This window comes from Nipponia nippon, unplaced genomic scaffold (assembly GCF_047370975.1).
Source record: "Nipponia nippon isolate SJK-2023a ecotype South Korea unplaced genomic scaffold, ASM4737097v1 scaffold_7, whole genome shotgun sequence".
NCBI lineage: Eukaryota > Metazoa > Chordata > Aves > Pelecaniformes > Threskiornithidae > Nipponia > Nipponia nippon.
This window is the reverse complement of record NW_028262391.1, coordinates 52618801-52634948: the sequence shown is the minus strand read 5'-3', so window position 1 is coordinate 52634948 and position 16148 is coordinate 52618801. Positions and strand designations below refer to the sequence as shown.

Below are 16148 nucleotides of genomic sequence, written 5' to 3'. Positions count from 1 at the left end.
TGACATGGAGGGAGCTGGCAGCTCCCGCGAAGGGAGCAGGACCCTGCTCTCGGGCAGCCGAGGGCCGCCGACGGGGACTGTCTGCTGAGGCTGTCGCCAGCGGGGTCGGTGCTCTTGAGTGCTTACGAGCCTTTAAAAGCCACCCCACAAGGCCCTTTTGGGCTTGCCCCTGCTCCTGCTGGAATTGGGCTCAGCAGGCGTCCCAAGTCCAGGATTCCTTCCCGCAAGGATGCCTGTGGCATCCCTCGCTCCCTTTGCTGCTCTGTCCACCGCGATGGCTGCAGGTCCCCTGCCTTTGCCGGGTGGGACGGGCAGCCGGAGCCTTTCCCACCCTCTCCCGCTCACCCCTCATCTCCGCTTGGTTTTTTCCCCCGATCCAGACATGCCTGCTCATGCGACAGCAACACGAAGCTGCTGCCTTGAACGCAGTGCAAAGGATGGAGTGGCAGCTGAAGGTGCAGGAGCTGGACCCCGCGGGGCACAAATCCCTCTGCGTGAATGAGGTGCCCTCGTTCTATGTGCCAATGGTCGACGTGAACGATGACTTTGTGCTCTTGCCGGCATGACAGTTCAAAACCAGGAGACATCACTGAAAACTGGCAAGGACGGGAGCCCTCCGAGGTCAGGCGGTCGAGCTCACATTCACCCCTACCGCTTGCTGATGAATCCCTGGTCAGAGGAGGAGGAAGCAGCTATCGGCAGAAAACAAAACAATAAGAAAAAAAATTGCACTTTCTTCACAACGCGTCCCTCGCTTCCGGACTGACGGCAGCTCGCCGGGCAGCGGGCCGGGGCGCATCTCCTTTCCAACCGGCTGCTGCGGCAGGGAGGCAGCCGGTCTGCGCGGGCAGCGAGCACTCACCGGCCAAGAGACTGGCAGAGGCGTGGAGGGAGGAGGCCAAGGACACCATTTGCGTGTTGCAGAAGCTGCTGAGCGGGGCCAGCAACCACGTGATTCATGTACTTGTGAACACCGTGATTTCCAGCTCTCTATTTTCCACCGGTCGCGGATCTCCTCTCGGAGAAGCTGCAGTAGGAAACCATGGGGGGAGGGGGGGGTGTTTGAGTTTCTCGTTCCATCCTGGGTATGTCTGAAAAAAAAAAAAAAAAGAAAAAAAGAAAAAAAGAAAAAAAAAAAAACCACAATTAGAAACAAAAAAGACAGCGTCCAAGTTGGGCAGACGCGGCTCTGAAGGTGTGGACGGCTCGGGGCTGCGGAGGCGGGGTGCGCCCGCGGCGCCCCGCAGCAGCCGCTCGCCGCCGTTTCGGAAGAGCGGAGGAGCCGCCTGCGCACCGTGCGCCGGGGCGGCACGGCCAGCGGCGGGCAGGGTAACGGCGATGCAGAGAAAGGACTTTGCCAACTGTGTTTTTAATGGAGTAAAATCCATGTGGTTTATATATTTTTTCCTTTAATCTTGGGCATTTCGTTTCTCTTTCTGAGAACATAACTTGAAAACACTACAGAGCCAATACTCATATAAAGAAAAATTGTATCCCATAAAGCTGTACAGTTTTTATATACATTAACAATGTACTTTTGCTGCCTTCTAGATAATTTATTTTGCAACACATTACTGCACAGTTGTAAATAACTTATGTACTGTAACATCACTTTCAGTTATGTGTAAAGAAATAAATAAATTAATTAAAATTATCTTTGTATCTATAGTTCACCCTAGGCAGCGCTTTCCCTGTCAAGGAAAAAAACAAGGGCCGAGGCGTCGTGTCGCGTTACTTGGAAGCCCGTCTGACGCGCGCAGGTACGCACAGGTAGCCCGACCCGCGGTCCGTGTTGCGGAGATCTCCGGATGCCGAGCTGTTTTTTAACACCACGTCGTTTTTCTCCTCCTTCCCCTGCCCTTTTGCGTTCGGTGGAATCGGAAGCCCTGCGGCCGGGCCGACCCCGCGGCCATACAGCCGGTTGCGGTGGGGTGGACCACGGGGAGAGGGGGAGCCCCCCGTGCCGCTTGCCAACGAGGGCATGGAGCAACGTGGCAAATGACGCGTGGGCTCGGGCTGGCGAGTCTTACGGACCCCGTGCAGCCGTAGCGGCTGCGAGCCGAGGAGCTGGCCTTTTGGGGCTGCAGAGCTTGGAGAAGGATGAGTGGAGCCCAGCACTGCCTGGGGGTTGCAGGTTGTCGTGCTGGGGTGTCCATGCTTGGTGCTTTTGGGATCAAGCGGCCGGTTGCTGGTAGTGCAGGCGGGAGATGGCTTCCTGGCCGCTGGGACGGTGCTGCCGGGGTCAGCCGGAGCCCAGGAGCCTGCGGCGGGGTGAGCCGGAGCCCAGGAGCCTGCGGCAGGGCTCGCAGCCAGCGGTGCCCCGTGCTGGGGTGCTCCCGCCCTGCCTGCCTGGGGACGGGCGCCTGCCAGGCTCCCAGGGTGCTGCACCAGCCACTGCCGTGCTCCCAGCCGCCTCCTTCTCTTCCCTTCTTTTTAATACCGAACCTCAGGAATCAGTTGCGCGGATCACGGCTGCCCCGATGGCTGAATTTGTTCTTGCTTGTGGGGCCTCGCTGGATGCGGCCGGTGAGGGTGGCCCTGTGCTTGGGGCAGCCCCTCCACGCACGCTCCCGGTGCTCTCCACGTTCGCTCCGTGCACGCTGCACGCGCGCTGCCTTGTTTGCAAGCACCAACCTGCCTCAAATTGCTTATCTGAGCTGTAAAACCTAGATGGAGCTAGCAGGGTGCTGCTGCCAGCCCAGCGGGCTCGGCCGATGGAGGCCTTGGCTCACGTAGCGCCCGGTGGGAGCCCGGACCTGCTGGGACTGGCCCCGGTGCTGGCACCCATGCGGAGAGCAGAGAAGTCTGTAATCCCGTGGAAAGATCGTGCCTGGGTCTGGCAGGAGGAGTTGCGCCATGCTGTGCTCAGCCCCCAGCGTGGGTTCGGGGCTGGGGCCGCACGCTGCGTGCCTTCGCAGGGCTGGTCTCCGCTGGGGCTGCTCCGTGGTGGGAAGGAGCCACCGGTTTGGCGATGCCTGACTTGCTTTTGGGTTAGGTGCCGGCACCGCAGCCTCTTCTGCGGGGGATTGCATTGGACGCGCAGCCCTTGGCAGAGCCGTAAGCCAGCCCAGGCTTAATGCCGTTGGCAGTCGATCCTCAAGCACAAGCTCGCAGGGATGTGGCTGCAGACAGATTCAAGTGCCTCTCCCGAGACCCCTCTCCCTTGCTTGCACGTGCTGCCTGACCTTTCCCGGCAGGCAGGGAGCCCGGCTGCCCGCGCTGGCGCGGCCGGGGCGAGGGGCTGGCCCCCACGGATGCCCGCTGCCCGCGCCCGGTTCTCCTTTTTCTGTTCGGTCTTGCCGGGTGCACGTGCTGGTTGAATGTCTCAGCTGCTGCTTTTGGAAGCCGGGAGGTTACGATTTGGCTCCTCTTCCTCTGCTGGAACCGGAGGGGACTCGCTGAATCCAAGACCGTTTTCAGCCTCGTTCGGCGGTGCCGGCTCTTGCTCAGCCCAGGCAGCCCTGTGTGCGCGATGCTCGGCAGCCGAGGAGGTCTGGGAGCGCAGAACCGCAGAATCGTTTCGGTTGGAAAAGACCTTTAAGATAATCGAGTCCAACCGTAATGTGGAGCACCGAGCCCTCAGCGGGGTGCAGGCAGCAGCAGGCAGCACAGGCTCACGCTGCCGGCTTCGGGGCAGCCGCACGAGTCCCCAGCCGTCCCCCCCGGGACACCGACACCTCCGCACCCAGCTCCCCCCTCGCTGCCGCCAGCTTTGCAGCCGGTTGAGGAATTTTCCACAGTCCTTGAGCCGGGGACCTCGAGGGTTTCGCTCCACCGCGTCACTGCGGCTTCGTAAGAGGTCCTGCCCTCCCCTGCCCCACCCCAGCGCCTGCCTTGGCACCGGGGCCCGTTGCCGGACCAGCAGCATCGGCGGGGACCGGCGCTCACCGCAGGACGGGCGGTTTGCCGCAGCGGCCGTGCCCCGGCCGGAGCCAGAGCGGTTTTTCCCCCCGTCCTTGCCCAGGGCTGCCGGGCCGGGGTGGGCGAGCGGTGCGAGCGCCGGGCCTGCGTCCGCTCCGGGCGTTTCTTTTGACAGAGCACAAGAAAGCGGCCCCAAGTAACACTTATTTTTTAACTCATTTCCAGCCCTGCTCTTTCTTTTGTTAAATAACCATAAATTAATCTCTGTAAGCACAGAGGGACCTTTAATTAGCCGTGTAAAGCAAGAAAAGTCCCATACTCTCTTCTGACCCCAGCGCTGGGAGGCTCGGGAGCCTGCCGGAGTAAAGTTTTCCTCCCGGCCACGTCCGCGGGTGCAGGCACCCCGCGGGTCCCACCTTCTCGGGGTGCTGGTCAGACTGGCGTGGCGGCGCGCGGGCCGAGCAGCGGTGAGGCTGCCCGGGCTGTAACGCACCCATGGCTTTTTTACGCCGTCGTTTGCGTACGCGGAGCTGGGCACGGCAGCCCCGGCCTTTCGGCGGTACGACTTCGCGCGGAGGGAGGCAAAAAGCAACCGCAGATGTGATTTTTCTGCCGTCGCACGTCCAGAGCGCTGCTGTTCTCCCTCAGAGAGCGTGTTTGTAAATACATTTTAAAAAGAAGAGGAAAAAAAAAAAAGCTTGTTTGCAACTGGGCTGCTGCGCTGGTTCTTCCCACGGGCTCACCGCGGCGCTGGGTGCGAGTTCCCAGTTCCCTTCCCGGGGGGGGGGGGGGGTTCAGGCCCCCCCGGCCCCCTTTGAGGTTTAGGGGGACCCGGGTGCATTTGGGGGGGATCCCGGGGGTTCTGGCTGCACCCCTGCGACCCCCGGCACCACCCGGACCCTGGGGTCCCCCCGTGCCGAGAGGGTGCCTTGGCCTGGAGCACCATGGAGAGGGGGGTGAACTGGGCTGGGGGGGCGAACTGGGCTGGGGCTGAACTGGGCTGGGGGGACTGAACCGGGGCTGGGGGGGCAAACTGGGCTTGGTGGGTGCAAACTGGGCTTGGGGGGGTGAACTGGGCTGGGAGAGCGAACTGGGCGGGGGCCAAACTGGGCTTGGGAGGGCAAACTGGGCTGGGTGAGGCAAACTGGGCTGGCAGTAGGGCAAACTGGGCTTGGGGGGTGTGAACTGGGCTGGGGGGACCGAACCGGGGCTGGGGGGGCTGCACCGGGTTTGGGGGGCGAACTGGGCTTGATGGGTGCGAACTGGGCTGGGGGGCCGAACTGGGCTTGGTGGGTGTGAACTGGGCTGGGGGCGGAGGGCGAACGGGGCTTGGTGGGTGCGAACTGGGCTGGGGGGGACCGACCCGGGGCTGGGGAGGCCGAACCGGGTTTGGGGGGGGGGCGAAGGGGGCCTGGGCGCTGGACTGGGCCTGAGCGGCCGGACCGGTCGGGGGGGGCCCGGCGCCTCAGGAGGGCAGAGCCGGGGCGGGGCGGCCCCGCGGGGGCAGGGTCCGCTCCGGTGCCGCCCCCGCCTGCCCGCCCCGGTCCCGAGCGATCCCCGGCGGCGGCGGGTGGTTGATGCTGCTGATGATGGTGATGATGATGCTGGCTGCGGGCGGGGGGGGGTCGCGTCCGCGGGGCCTGCGGGCGGCGGCGGGGTGGGCGCCGTGCGCGGCGCTGGCGCTGGGGTGGGCGCTGGGGTGGGCGCTGGGCGCGGAGCCCCCGCACCGCTGCCGCCCCGACGCCGCGCTCCTGCCGCCGCCGCTGCGTCGCCTGGCGGGGGCCGCGCTGCTCCGCGCCGCCATCCCGCGCCTCCGCGGCGGCTGGAGCCCCTGCCAGCTCTACCGCTACCGCCCCGCCGCCACCGGCACCGGCACCGGCACCGGCACCGGCACCGGCAGCGCCCGGCCCAACGGCACCGGCCCCTGCACCCGCGGCTGGCACTACAGCCTGCCCGCCGCCGGCCTCCGCTCCAACCTCGTCACCCAGGTGGAGGGGCCTGGGGGGGCGCCGGGGGCGGGGGAGGCTGGAGGAGGGAGGGGGGAGCCCCTGGGGCTGGGGGGGTTTGGGGTCCTGGGGGGTGCCCTGGGTGCAGGGTCCCTGGGGGGAGGCTATGGGGGTGGGTGGCTGGGAGGGGGAAAGGGGGTCTGGGGGGAGCCGGGGGGGGCAAGCTGGGGGTACCAGCAAGGGTCCAGTGGGAAAGCCCTGCATGTGCAGGGGGAGCAGCCGGGGGGAGAGGGGGTTTGCTTGGAGGGGACGGGGGGTCCTGGTGGGAGACCCCCGTGGAGGGGCTTTGGGGAAGGGGTGTCGGGGGGGGGACAGAGCCCTAAGGGCTCTCAGCACCATTTCTCTGCATCCAGCCCCACATTTCTGCTTGTGGGGTGGGGTATGGCCAGAAGCCACCCAGGCAGCTCCTGGGGCTCTGACCCCGTCCGTCCCAGCCCTGCGGGTGGCGGCGGGGGGTCTGCTGGGACGCCCATGCGGAGGTGTCCCTGCCACGTCCCCCCCCCCCGCAGTGGGACCTGGTGTGCGCCTCGCGCTGGAAGGTGCCCCTGGAGCAGACCACGCACTTGCTGGGCTGGACGCTGGGTAGCGTCTCCGCCGGCATGGCCTGCGACAGGTAACCGGGGGGTCCCCGGGGCGGCCCCCCCCGGGCAGGGGGGCACCGTGCCCGGCCTTGCTCACGGCCCGTTCCCCCGCAGGTTCGGCCGCCGGCCCGCCTTCGTGGTGTCCCTGGTGCTGGCGGTGCCCCTGGGCCTCGGCGTGGCGCTGGCCGTGGACTTCGTCATGGTCCTGGTCGCACGGCTGCTCTTCGGGGCAGTGCTGGCGGGAGCCTTCCTCTCCCTCTACGTGGCACGTGAGTCGGCGGGGGTCTGCGGTGGCGTGGGGACCCAGGACGCGCCGGGGTGCAGGACGCTCCGAGGTGCAGGCTACCCCACGGCCGTGGCACCCACGGTGCGCCCCTCGCCCCCCCCGCCAGGGCTGGAGCTGTGCGACCCCCCGCACCGGCTGGGGGTGACGATGGTGGCCGGCTTCTTCTGGATCGCCGGGGAGCTGCTGCTGCCGGGGCTGGCCATGCTGTGCCGTGACTGGCGGGTGCTGCAGGGTGCCGTCACCATGATCCTGGCTCTGCTGGCTGCCTGCTGCTGGTAAGGACCCCCCCGGGCTGGGGGCTGCATGCCCGGAGCGGGGGGCTGCCACCTGCGGCGGGGCTGAGCCGTGCCCCGGGGCTGGCACCGCGCCGTGCTCGGGGAGCGCCCAGGCAGCACCCCAGCCCGGTACGCCCTGCCCGGGGCCGCGGTGGGGATCAAAGGCTGGCCGGGGCTCTGCAGGTGGAGCGTGGAGACCCCTCCGCCTTGGGTAAATGTTTGCTCGGGTTTGCAGTTGAGGGTTTCTGGGCAGCGTCGCTTTGAAGCCGGGAAGGGAGGGTCAGTGCTGGAGGGGGGCCAGGCCCCTGCGGAGCCCTGTGACACCGATGCTCACACCCCAGGTGCCCGGCGCTGCTGCTGGAGTCGCCGCGCTGGCTGCTGGCCACGCGGCAGCTGGAGAGGGCCAGGAAGACCCTGCAGGCGCTGGCCGAAAGCAGCGGCCACGGCTCCGACGACGGCTCCTGCCACCAGGAGAGCCTCCTCGCGGGTGCGTGGCAGGGGCTGCCGAGGGCCCCCTCCCCAAACCTGCGGTGCCAGGGGTGGTGGGGACGGTGCCGGCTCTAACCTGGGTCCCCCTGTCCTGGCAGAGCTGGAGTCCCTGTCTGAGGGGTCCCCGCAGCCCCAGTACCACGCCGTCTGCGAGATCTTCGGCACCAGGGTCATCTGGAAGAATGGCGTCATCCTCGGCTTCGCAGCGTGAGCAGGCGGGGAGGCAGCGGCGGGGAGGGAGTCCCGCTCACAGCCCCCTGACCCCGCTCTCCCGCAGGTTCATCGGCTCCGGCATCCGCCACTGCTTCACCCGCAACCTGGCCCCCCACCTGCCCCGCTTCTTCTCCTCCTACTTCGTGCTGGTGGGCACCGAGGCGGCCGCCTGCCTCTTCGTCTGCCTGACGGCCGAGCGCTTCGGGCGCCGCGCCGTCCTCCTGCTCTGCACCGTCCTCACCGGCATCTCCTCCCTCCTGCTGCTGGCCCTCACCCAGTGTAAGGGTGGGCGGGGGACCCTCGCCCTCGCTGCAGTGGGATGCGGCCCCCAGCCGGGGGTGGGAACAGGATGCCTGGGGGGGGTTGTGTGCAGGATTTGACCCCTGATGGTGCTTTCCCCCCACACAACAGACTTGCTGGACCTCATCGTCCTGACCCTGTCCGTGGTGGGCATCACCGCCTCCCACGCCGTCACCATGCTCAGCATCTTCTTCGCCAGCGAGGTCCTCCCCACCGTGGTCAGGTAAGGGGGGAGCTGCCACCCCCGCCGTGCCGCACTGGGGTGGGGGGCACCCGGGCAGGGTCCCCCGGGCCCCCTCTGAGCGCCTTTCCCCCGCAGGGGTGCTGGGCTGGGCCTGGTCGTGGGGGCCAGCTTCGTGGGCAAGGCGGCCGCCCCCATCACCGCCATCCCCAACAGCCGCGGCTTCTTCCTGCACCACGTGGTGTTCGCCTCCTTCGCCATCCTCGCCGTCCTCAGCATCATGCTGCTGCCGGAGAGCCAGGGCCGCAGCCTGCCCCAGTCCCTGCAGGACGGCGAGAGCCAGCGCCGGCCCCCCCTTTTCCGCCGGCCCCCCCGTGAGGACCACCTGCCCCTGCTCGCCCCCCACGGCATCCCCCACGACTATTCCCGCCTCGCCGCCTCCACCAAAAGGATGCTGGGCTCCCCGCCCGCCCCCCGTGAGACGTAGCTGTGCCCTCCCCGGGGTCTCCCTGCTGCTGGGGGGGGCTGAGCGCAGTGCCAGGACCCCCATGGAACACCGGCACCCCCATCCGTGGGTGTTTGTGGGGGCAGTGGGGCGCACCCGGGACGTGTCTGATAGCTGGGCTGGGGCGGGCAGCGCACCCACCCCACGGCGGGGCCGGATCCTGCCCCAGGAGGAGCTGTGCTGGGAGTCCTGGGGTGGGGGTGATGCCCCCCGGGGTGTTTGCGGCGGGCGCTCGCAGGCTGCCAATAAAAGTGCCTTGTTTCTACGGGTGGCTGGCGTGGTGGGGGGCCCCCCCACGGCGCCCCTGCCACCGGCCCCCTTCTCTGGGGTCTTTATTATGGGGGGATCTGGGGGGCTCCTCGCCCCCCCGGCTCTGCAGGGTCTTTCCCCAGGGCGTCCCCCCCAGGGCTGCCCCTGCGCTCGGCCTCCGCCTTCCTGGGCTTCGCTGGGCGCGGGGGCTGCGGGTGTGCGGGCGTGCAAACCCCTGCGCTGAGGTCTCTCTTGGTGCACACGCATGTGCAAAGCCCCTGCATCTGGGTGCCTGGTGCACACGCGTGTGCAAAGCCCCTGCAGCCGGGCGTCTTGTGGAAAGCTGCCGCATCTGGGCATCTCGTGCAGACGCGTGTGCAAGCCCCCCGCTGCCCCCCGCTCCCCGTTACTGCCCGTAGAGGTCGGCCAGGCGCCGGAAGCGCGGCCCCCACTCGCTCAGGTAGTCGTAGTCCTGGTCCTCGTCCGTCAGGCTGGAGACGATGGAGCTGAGGGGGCTGGCGACCGAGCCCGAGCCCTCGTAGTCGTAGATGAGGGCCGTGTCATAGGGGGGGACGCTGGGGTCGCTGTCGGCCACCTCCAGCCCCTACGGGGACAGGGGGACACCGTCAGCCCCACTGGGGATGGGGGGGGCCGGGGGCAAGGGGGGCACCAGGCCCCGTCCCCACCTCGTTGATGAAGTCCTCGATGTCGGAGGGGCTGCTGGGCAGCTTGCGGGGGGCCGGGGGGCTGGCGGAGCTGAGCGGGGCGTCCCTGCGCACCGGCGGCTTGGTCCGGGGTTGGAAGAGCTCGGGGTGCCGGAGCTGGTTGATGTCGTATGCGTCCTGCGGGGACGGGAGGGGGTCAGGGGTGCGGGGCTGGGACGGACCCCGCCTGGGACCCCCCCACCCCGGGTCCCGCTCACCTGGTCCTCCTCGCCCCCGCCCTGCTCGTCGTAGTTGAGGATGTTGTCACGCATGTCGTCCTGCGAGCGCTGCAGCAGCCCCTTGCGCAGAGCCCGCCGGCGTCCACGCGCCCGCGCCGCCCCCAGCCCCGCCAGCACTGCGGGCAGAGGGCGGGTGGGTGCCGGGCGGGGGGGCGGGGGGCCGGGCATGGTGGGACACGGGGCGATGGAGGTGCTGGTTGGGTTGGGATGCAGTTGGTGGGGCTGGGATGGCAGGATGGGGCTGCAGGTAGGGATTTGGGGTGGGGAGGGTGACGGGGTGGGGAGGGAAATGGGTGGGGGGGGTCTTGGTAGGGGTGAGAAGGGGTTGCTGGGGTGGGGTGTTGGGAGTCACGGGTAGGGACTGGATGGGGTGGCTGGGACCAGGCTGGGATGATGGGGGACAGGAGCAGGGAGAGGATGGGGTGTCCTGGACCAGGCTGGGGTGACGGGTGGGGGACAAGGTGACGGAGCGTGCTGGGGGGGTTCGGGATGGGTGGCCAGGACTGGCACTGCAGGGTAGGGCACGGGGCCGGGGTGCTGGCTGCGGGCAGGACGGAGGGGCTGGCGGGGGTGGGGGTGGGGGTGAGGACGGGTGGGGGTCTCACTCACGCAGGAAGAGGATGCTGCTGCCGAGGATGATCATGAGGGCCCCGAGGGTGATGCCGGCCCCGGCGGTGGTGGCGGCCAGGACACCGTCCTCGCAGGTGCCGTCCCGCCCGCAGTGGCACACCGAGAGGTTCAGCAGCTGGTGCCTCTCCTGCGGGGGGGTCCCCGAGTCCCGGAGCAGCAGCGGGAGCGAGTAGGGCCCCGCGGGCAGCTCCGCCAGCACGGCCAGCACCGCGTGGGTGACTGCGGGAGGGGCAGGGGGTGAGCGGGGACCCCCCCAGCTCCACCACGCGCAGCCCCCCGCCCTGGCCGGCCCTCACCATTGAAGCGGGTGATGCTCCAGTTGCGGGTGAGCTGGGGGTGTTGGGGGCTGAGCTGGAAGTGGAAGGGGGCAGCGTGGGGGGGCCGGTCATCGTCCGTGGCCCCCAGGAGCAGGCTCCCCCCGCGGCCCGGCCGCCCGCAGACCACCCCGGCCAGGGGCTGCAGCAGGGGCGCGTGGTCGTTCACCTCCAGGATCTCGATGGAGAGGGTGCCGGTGGCGGAGAGCGGGGGCTCGGCTGGGGGCACAGAGCAGCGGGGTCAGGGGGGGACGGCAGGTGGGGGGGCCATGGCGGGGGGGCTGCTCACCGTCATCGCGGGCGAGGACCAGGGCGATGTACCAGCCACCCTGCATGAAGGCGGAGGGGTGCAGCAGCTCCCGCTTGGTGCGGACGGTGCCGGAGTGGGGGTCCAGCTGCAGCCAGTCCGCCGGGTCATAGAGCAGCGCGTAGCTGTGGGCGCAGGGAGGGGTGCGTGCCGTCACCCCCCCGAAACACCCACCACAGGCTGCGAACGCAGGAGCCCGGACGTGGTGGGTGCCGGGAGGTGATGCAAGGGGACCGGGTGCCAAAACTGGTGGCCTGGGACTCACGTGAGGGTCTGGAGCTGGCGGGTGTCGGGGTCGCTGGCGGTGTAGGTGGTGACAGGGGTGCCCGGGGGGGCCCCTTCCAGCACGCTAACCCGCCGCGGGTTCTCGCGGAAGACGGGTGCTTCGTTCACGTCCCGCACCCGCACTCGCACGGTGGCCAGCGCCCGGGGGCTGGCAGGGGCCGCAGGCTCCAGCGGCCGCTCGTTCTGCACCGACACCGTCAGCTCGAAGCGGTCCCGCACCTCATGGTCCAGCGGCTGCCGAGAGGGGCCGCGGGTCAGCCGAGCCGTGGGACCCCCCCCACGGTCCCCCGGCTGCCCCGTGCCCACCTTGGCCACGGAGAGCACACCGTCGTTGGTGTAGGGGTCGGTGTGGATGGCAAAGGTGCCCTCGGGGTCGCCCTCCAGGATGGTGAATTTGGCCAGCCAGTTGGGTGAGCCGGCCAGGTCCTTGTCGTGCACGAAGACCTTGCCCACGTCCACGCCGGCTGCCTGCTCCTCCACCTCCATGGAGAACTTGGGGAGAGCAGTGTGGGGCTGGTGTCTGCCCCCTTGGGATGCTGCTGTCCCCGGGGGGGGGTCCGGCTCCCACCCCACTGACCCCCACACATCCCCTCACCCATCCCCGGCCGCTACCTCCTCCTTGGTGAACTCGGGAGGGTTGTCGTTGATGTCCTCCAGGTAGATGACGGCCGTTGCGGTGGTGGTGAGCCCGTCCCCGGACATGTCGGCTGCCTGCACCGTCAGGTTGTACACCCCGACGGTCTGCGGGGAGGGGGGGGGGGCTGGTGATGAGCCCCTCCAGCCCCCCCAGGAGTCCAGGGGTCCCCAAGCTGCTGGCCTCCCACCCTGTCCCCATGCCTGGGTCTGCTCACGGCTGGGGCTGTGGTTTCACCAGCTGGGGGTCTCCGGCTGCCCCCAGTCCTGGTGCCACCCCGGTGCCGCCCCGGTGCCACCCCGGTGCCGCCCGCGCCCCCGTGCCTGCTACCTCGCGGTCGAGGCCTGGCCGCGCAGTGCAGATCTCGCCGGTGGTGGCATTGATGCTGAACATGCCGGTGGCACCCTGCTCCAGGATGGAGTACCGCAGCGCCGCGTTGTCCGTGTCGGGGTCGTCGGCGTCAGTAGCGTCTGCCGTCATCACGCAGGTCCCTGCGGCCGCAGCAGTGCCCTGGTGGGTGCCGGCGTGGGGGCTGGCTCGGCCCCCTGCCCCAGCCCCGGCCCCCCGGCTGGACCCACCTGGCTCAGCCCCCTCCACCACGTGCCCCGTGAAGACGTCTTGCCGGAAGAGCGGCCGGTTGTCGTTCTGGTCCACCACGATGATCTCCAGGTCGGTGGGGTCCTCCAGCGTCACGCCGCCCAGGTCCAGCGCGAAGGCTTTCAGCTGCGGGCGCGGAGCGGGTGGGTCAGGGCCCGGCTGGGGGGACGGGGACGGGGCCGCGGGCGGAGGGGCAGCATCCTTACCCGGAACCGGTCGTTCTCCTCCCGGTCCAGCATGGCATTGAGGAAGACCTTCCCGGTGAACTTGTCGATGGAGAAGATGCCCAGGGGCTCCTCGTCCACCCCCGGCCCCTTGATGCTGTAGATCACACCCCCGGGCTGCTGCTTGTCCGACTTGATCTGCCCCAGGGAAAGCAGGGCTGGTGGTCCCGGGGCTGGGGGTCTGTCCCCCGCCTGGGTGTCCCCCTCTGCCCTGAGTCTCTCCCCATGCCCTGTCCCCTTCCTGGGGTGCCCCCGTGCAATCCCAGGGTGCCCCCCACCCCACCGCCTGGAAGAGAGGGTGGGGGGCTCTCTGCCTACCTGCACCAGGAGGTGGGGGATGCGCTTGTGGTTCTCTGAGACGCTGATGGGGGGGATCACCCAGGCCCTCTTCACCCGCCGCGGACCTTCGTGCTGCTGCCAGGCCTTGGGGCTGCCCGGGGCTGCAGCACCCGGCCGGGCTGGGCTGGCACCCTGGGGGGGGGAACGCAGTGCTGCCGGTGACCCCGAAACCTCCTGAGTGGGGTGCAATGCCGGGGCATCGGGATGGATGGTGCTGGGGTGCATGGTGCTGGGGTGCACGGTGCTGGCACCCTCTGATGGGGTTGGGTCTGGGGGAGCAGAGAGGCCACCCAGGTCCCCCAGGAGCTTCGTGTCCCCTGACACCCTGGTGTGATGGTGATGGGTGTCCCACCGGGATCGCCGGGAAGGGGTGCCCCACAAATGACCTCAGTGGTGGCACAGCCACCTCGTGGCTGGACTGTGCCCCGTGGGACCCCCATGGTGGGGACGAAGGGGCTACCCAGGGCTAGCAGCACCCGCGTCACCGTCACCGTCACCGCATGGACGTGGCAGCGAGGGCCGAAGGGTCAGGGATTGGTTTAGGCTGCATGGGTGGTCCGGCCGGGGCACAGAGTCGGGGTGCTGGCGGGGAACGGGGAGCTGGGGGGCTGGGATGGAGCTGGGGGCTGGGAGGGGTGGGATTAGGAACAGAGACTGGGGGAGAAGGAGTCATGGGGGGGCTGCAGTGGGGGTCAGGGGGCTAGGATGCGTTTAGGGGCTGTGAGCGACTGGGCTGGGGGCTCAGGGAATTGGGGGGTGGCATGGGGGGGGTCTGGAGCTGCGGGGAGCAGGCGTGGGGGCTGGGAGACAGGGGTTGGCGGGGCAGGGAGCTGTGGTGTGGGGCTGCACGCAGCCCCCCCGGCCCTCGGCTCTGTGCCACATTCCTCAGGGCTCACCCTCCTCCTGGGCCCCGGGGAGGGAGCACATCTGGGCAGCGCCAGGCCTCGCACCCACATCTGCACCCCTCCACATCTGCACCCATCTGGCTGCACTGCTGGGTGCCGGGGTGCCCCAGGTCCCCACGCGTGCGCCCTGCCGGGGCGGGGAGCGGGGCGGCGGGGATGGCTGTGCTGGGGGGCCCCGGGGACGGTGCGGGGGGGTGCAGGGGAGGGGGCTGCGTGCTGTCCCACGGGGTGGGCAAACAAGGGGCTTGGTTTGAGGCTGTGAGGGGAGCTGCCTGCAGCCTCCAGCTGCCCCTCTGCCCCCCCCCAGGAGAGACCCCCCTTCCCTGGTAGGCTGCTGGAGCTCGGGGAGGATGGGGGGGGGGGGGGGGGATGGGGGTCCTGCTGCTGGGGGGGCCTGCCCTGCAGGTCCCCTTTCCTTCCCCTGCCCTGAGCACCCAGCCGTGGGGCCCAGGCCAGAACCCCAACAGCCCCATGTGGCTCAGGCCTGAGACCGCGGTGAGGGGCTCTGGGGGAACGTGCATGGACAGGGGGGTGCAGAGGGGTCTGGGACCACGGCTGGGATAGGAAAGGGGGGAGCAGGGTGTTTCCGAGTGCCTAACCCTCCCCCAAATCCCATCTCCTGCTTCACAAACGCAGGCAGTGTGCCAGAGCCGCAGGCCCCCCCTGCTGCCGCCATCTGTGGGGTGGGAAATGCCCCAAGAGGGTCACCGAGCCCCCGTCACCCCCATCCCCATCCCCGCCACCCCCAGGGACATGCCTCCGCGGGGTCCGGGGTCCGGCTGCCCCCCGCCACCGCAGCCAGGCTCCCCATCCCAGCCGACCCTCCTGGGGCACGGAGCCAGGGGGTTCCCCATCCCCATCCGCACCCCTTCCCCATCTCCCCGCGCCCCTTACCCGAGCGCAGAGGGGGGCGAGCAGGCAGGCGAGGAGGAGCGGGGGGCCCATGGCGAAGCGGGGCGCAGTCCGGCCACCAGCCCCGAGCCGTTTGCCGGCCCCGAGCTAAAATAACCGCGGGGCTGGCTGAGTGACAGCACATGTGCTGCCGAGCGGGCCGGGCCCCCCCGGCCGGGCAGCTGTCCCCGCCGCCCCCCCGGCCCGGAGCCCGCACCCCCTGCCCGGCGGGGCCCCGGCGGGGCGGGCGGCGGGGGGGCCCGGGCCGGGCCCGGGGGGCTCGGGGGGCTGCGGAGGGGAGCGGGGCGGGAGGGGGGGTCCCCGCTGGCCGGGGTGGGGGCCCGGGGGTGCGCGGGCAGCGGGGGAGGGCGGGCGGGAACGCGGCAGCTGTCGCCGGGCGCGACTCGGGGATGCCGCGACGGGGCGGGAGGGGAGGGAGGGAGCCGGCCCCGCTGCCCCCGCCACGGCTGGGCCGGCACCGGCACCGGGACAGAGACCGGCACCGGGACCGGTTCTGTCCGTCCCGCTCCGCCCCGTCGAGGCGAGCCCGCCCCGGGCCCCCGGCCGCGCCCGGTGTCGGTGCCGCTTGCGCTGGCGGCGGGGCCGGGGCCGGTGCGGGCTCGGGCGAGGGACGGCAGCGCCCCGCGGTGTCCCGGCCCCGGAGGGGTCCCATGGGGCGGAGGGGCCCCGGGCTGCGCCTGGAGCCCCGGCAAAGGCCCCTGGCTCCGTTGCCTCCGGTCCCCGTTGCCTCCGTTGCCGGTCCCGGTGCTGCCCCCCGGCCCCCGGTGCCGCTCCTGGTGCTGCACCCCGACCCCAGCTGCCGCTCCCGGTGCTTCCCCCCGACCCCCCGGGCCGCTCCCGACGCTGCCGCCGACCCCCGGGGCAAGTCACGGTGCTGCCCCCCGACGCCCGGGGCAGCTCCCGGTGCTGCCCCCGACCCGAGCTGCCGGTCCCGGCGCCGGTCCCGACCCCCGGTGCCGGTCCCGGCGGCTCCACGAGGCCGCGGCACCAGGTGGCAGCATCGTCCCGGCCACCGGGCCCCGACACCGGCCGTCCCCGCCGCCCGGAGTGCCACAGCGGGGAGCGCCCTCCGCCCGCTGGCGCGGGGCGTCCCGGGGGTCCCGGCTGCAGCG

The 16148-nt window shown here is 69.9% G+C and overlaps 3 protein-coding genes across 8 annotated transcripts in view; 2 read left to right on the top strand and 1 right to left on the bottom strand.

Moving 5' to 3' along the window:
• The window catches only part of ANKRD11 (ankyrin repeat domain 11), a 159185-nt gene extending 157531 nt beyond the window's left edge, over positions 1-1654 (top strand). For all 5 annotated transcript variants that reach the window (XM_087738833.1, XM_087738829.1, XM_087738830.1 and 2 more), the window contains one exon: positions 381-1654. In XM_087738833.1, coding sequence (XP_087594959.1) covers positions 381-566 — 186 coding nt within the window. In that variant the 3' untranslated portion in view covers positions 567-1654. The remainder of the gene's footprint in view (positions 1-380) is intronic.
• A 4064-nt stretch (positions 1655-5718) lies between these two features.
• Positions 5719-8962, top strand: SLC22A31 (solute carrier family 22 member 31). 2 transcript variants are annotated; one of them, XM_087738895.1, is made up of 9 exons: positions 5719-5849; positions 6377-6480; positions 6563-6717; positions 6841-7009; positions 7351-7496; positions 7597-7705; positions 7776-7990; positions 8123-8234; positions 8409-8962. In XM_087738895.1, exons 2-9 carry the CDS (start codon positions 6467-6469, stop codon positions 8677-8679), a joined length of 1191 nt encoding a protein of 396 aa, XP_087595021.1. In that variant the 5' UTR covers positions 5719-5849; positions 6377-6466; the 3' UTR covers positions 8680-8962. The 2 variants fall into 2 exon arrangements, with proteins under 2 accessions (XP_087595021.1, XP_087595020.1); XM_087738894.1 differs by having other exon boundaries at positions 8331-8962.
• Positions 8963-9352: 390 nt separating this feature from the next.
• On the bottom strand, positions 9353-15130 carry CDH15 (cadherin 15). Its single transcript, XM_087738865.1, has 14 exons — positions 15019-15130; positions 13199-13351; positions 12863-13018; positions 12638-12782; positions 12390-12550; positions 12038-12166; positions 11732-11917; positions 11406-11659; positions 11123-11265; positions 10816-11052; positions 10499-10738; positions 9869-10005; positions 9633-9788; positions 9353-9550 (listed from the first exon to the last, which is right to left on the bottom strand). The coding sequence occupies exons 1-14, from the start codon at positions 15067-15069 to the stop codon at positions 9353-9355; spliced, it is 2346 nt and encodes a 781-aa protein (XP_087594991.1). The 5' UTR covers positions 15070-15130.
• Between the last annotated feature and the right edge of the window lie 1018 nt (positions 15131-16148).

Excerpts from the sequence above, each read along its gene's own strand:
- SLC22A31 (XM_087738894.1), top strand. Across the intron at positions 7,010-7,350 it reads CTGCTGGCTGCCTGCTGCTG|GTGCCCGGCGCTGCTGCTGG; the intron begins GTAAGGACCCCC and ends CTCACACCCCAG. Across the intron at positions 7,706-7,775 it reads GTCATCCTCGGCTTCGCAGC|GTTCATCGGCTCCGGCATCC; the intron begins GTGAGCAGGCGG and ends GCTCTCCCGCAG.
- CDH15 (XM_087738865.1), bottom strand. The coding sequence starts at position 15,069 with ATGGGCCCCCCGCTCCTCCTCGCCTGCCTGCTCGCCCCCCTCTGCGCT. Across the intron at positions 11,918-12,037 it reads CCGAGTTCACCAAGGAGGAG|TTCTCCATGGAGGTGGAGGA; the intron begins GTAGCGGCCGGG and ends GCTCTCCCCAAG. Across the intron at positions 11,266-11,405 it reads CGCCAGCTCCAGACCCTCAC|CTACGCGCTGCTCTATGACC; the intron begins GTGAGTCCCAGG and ends CTGCGCCCACAG.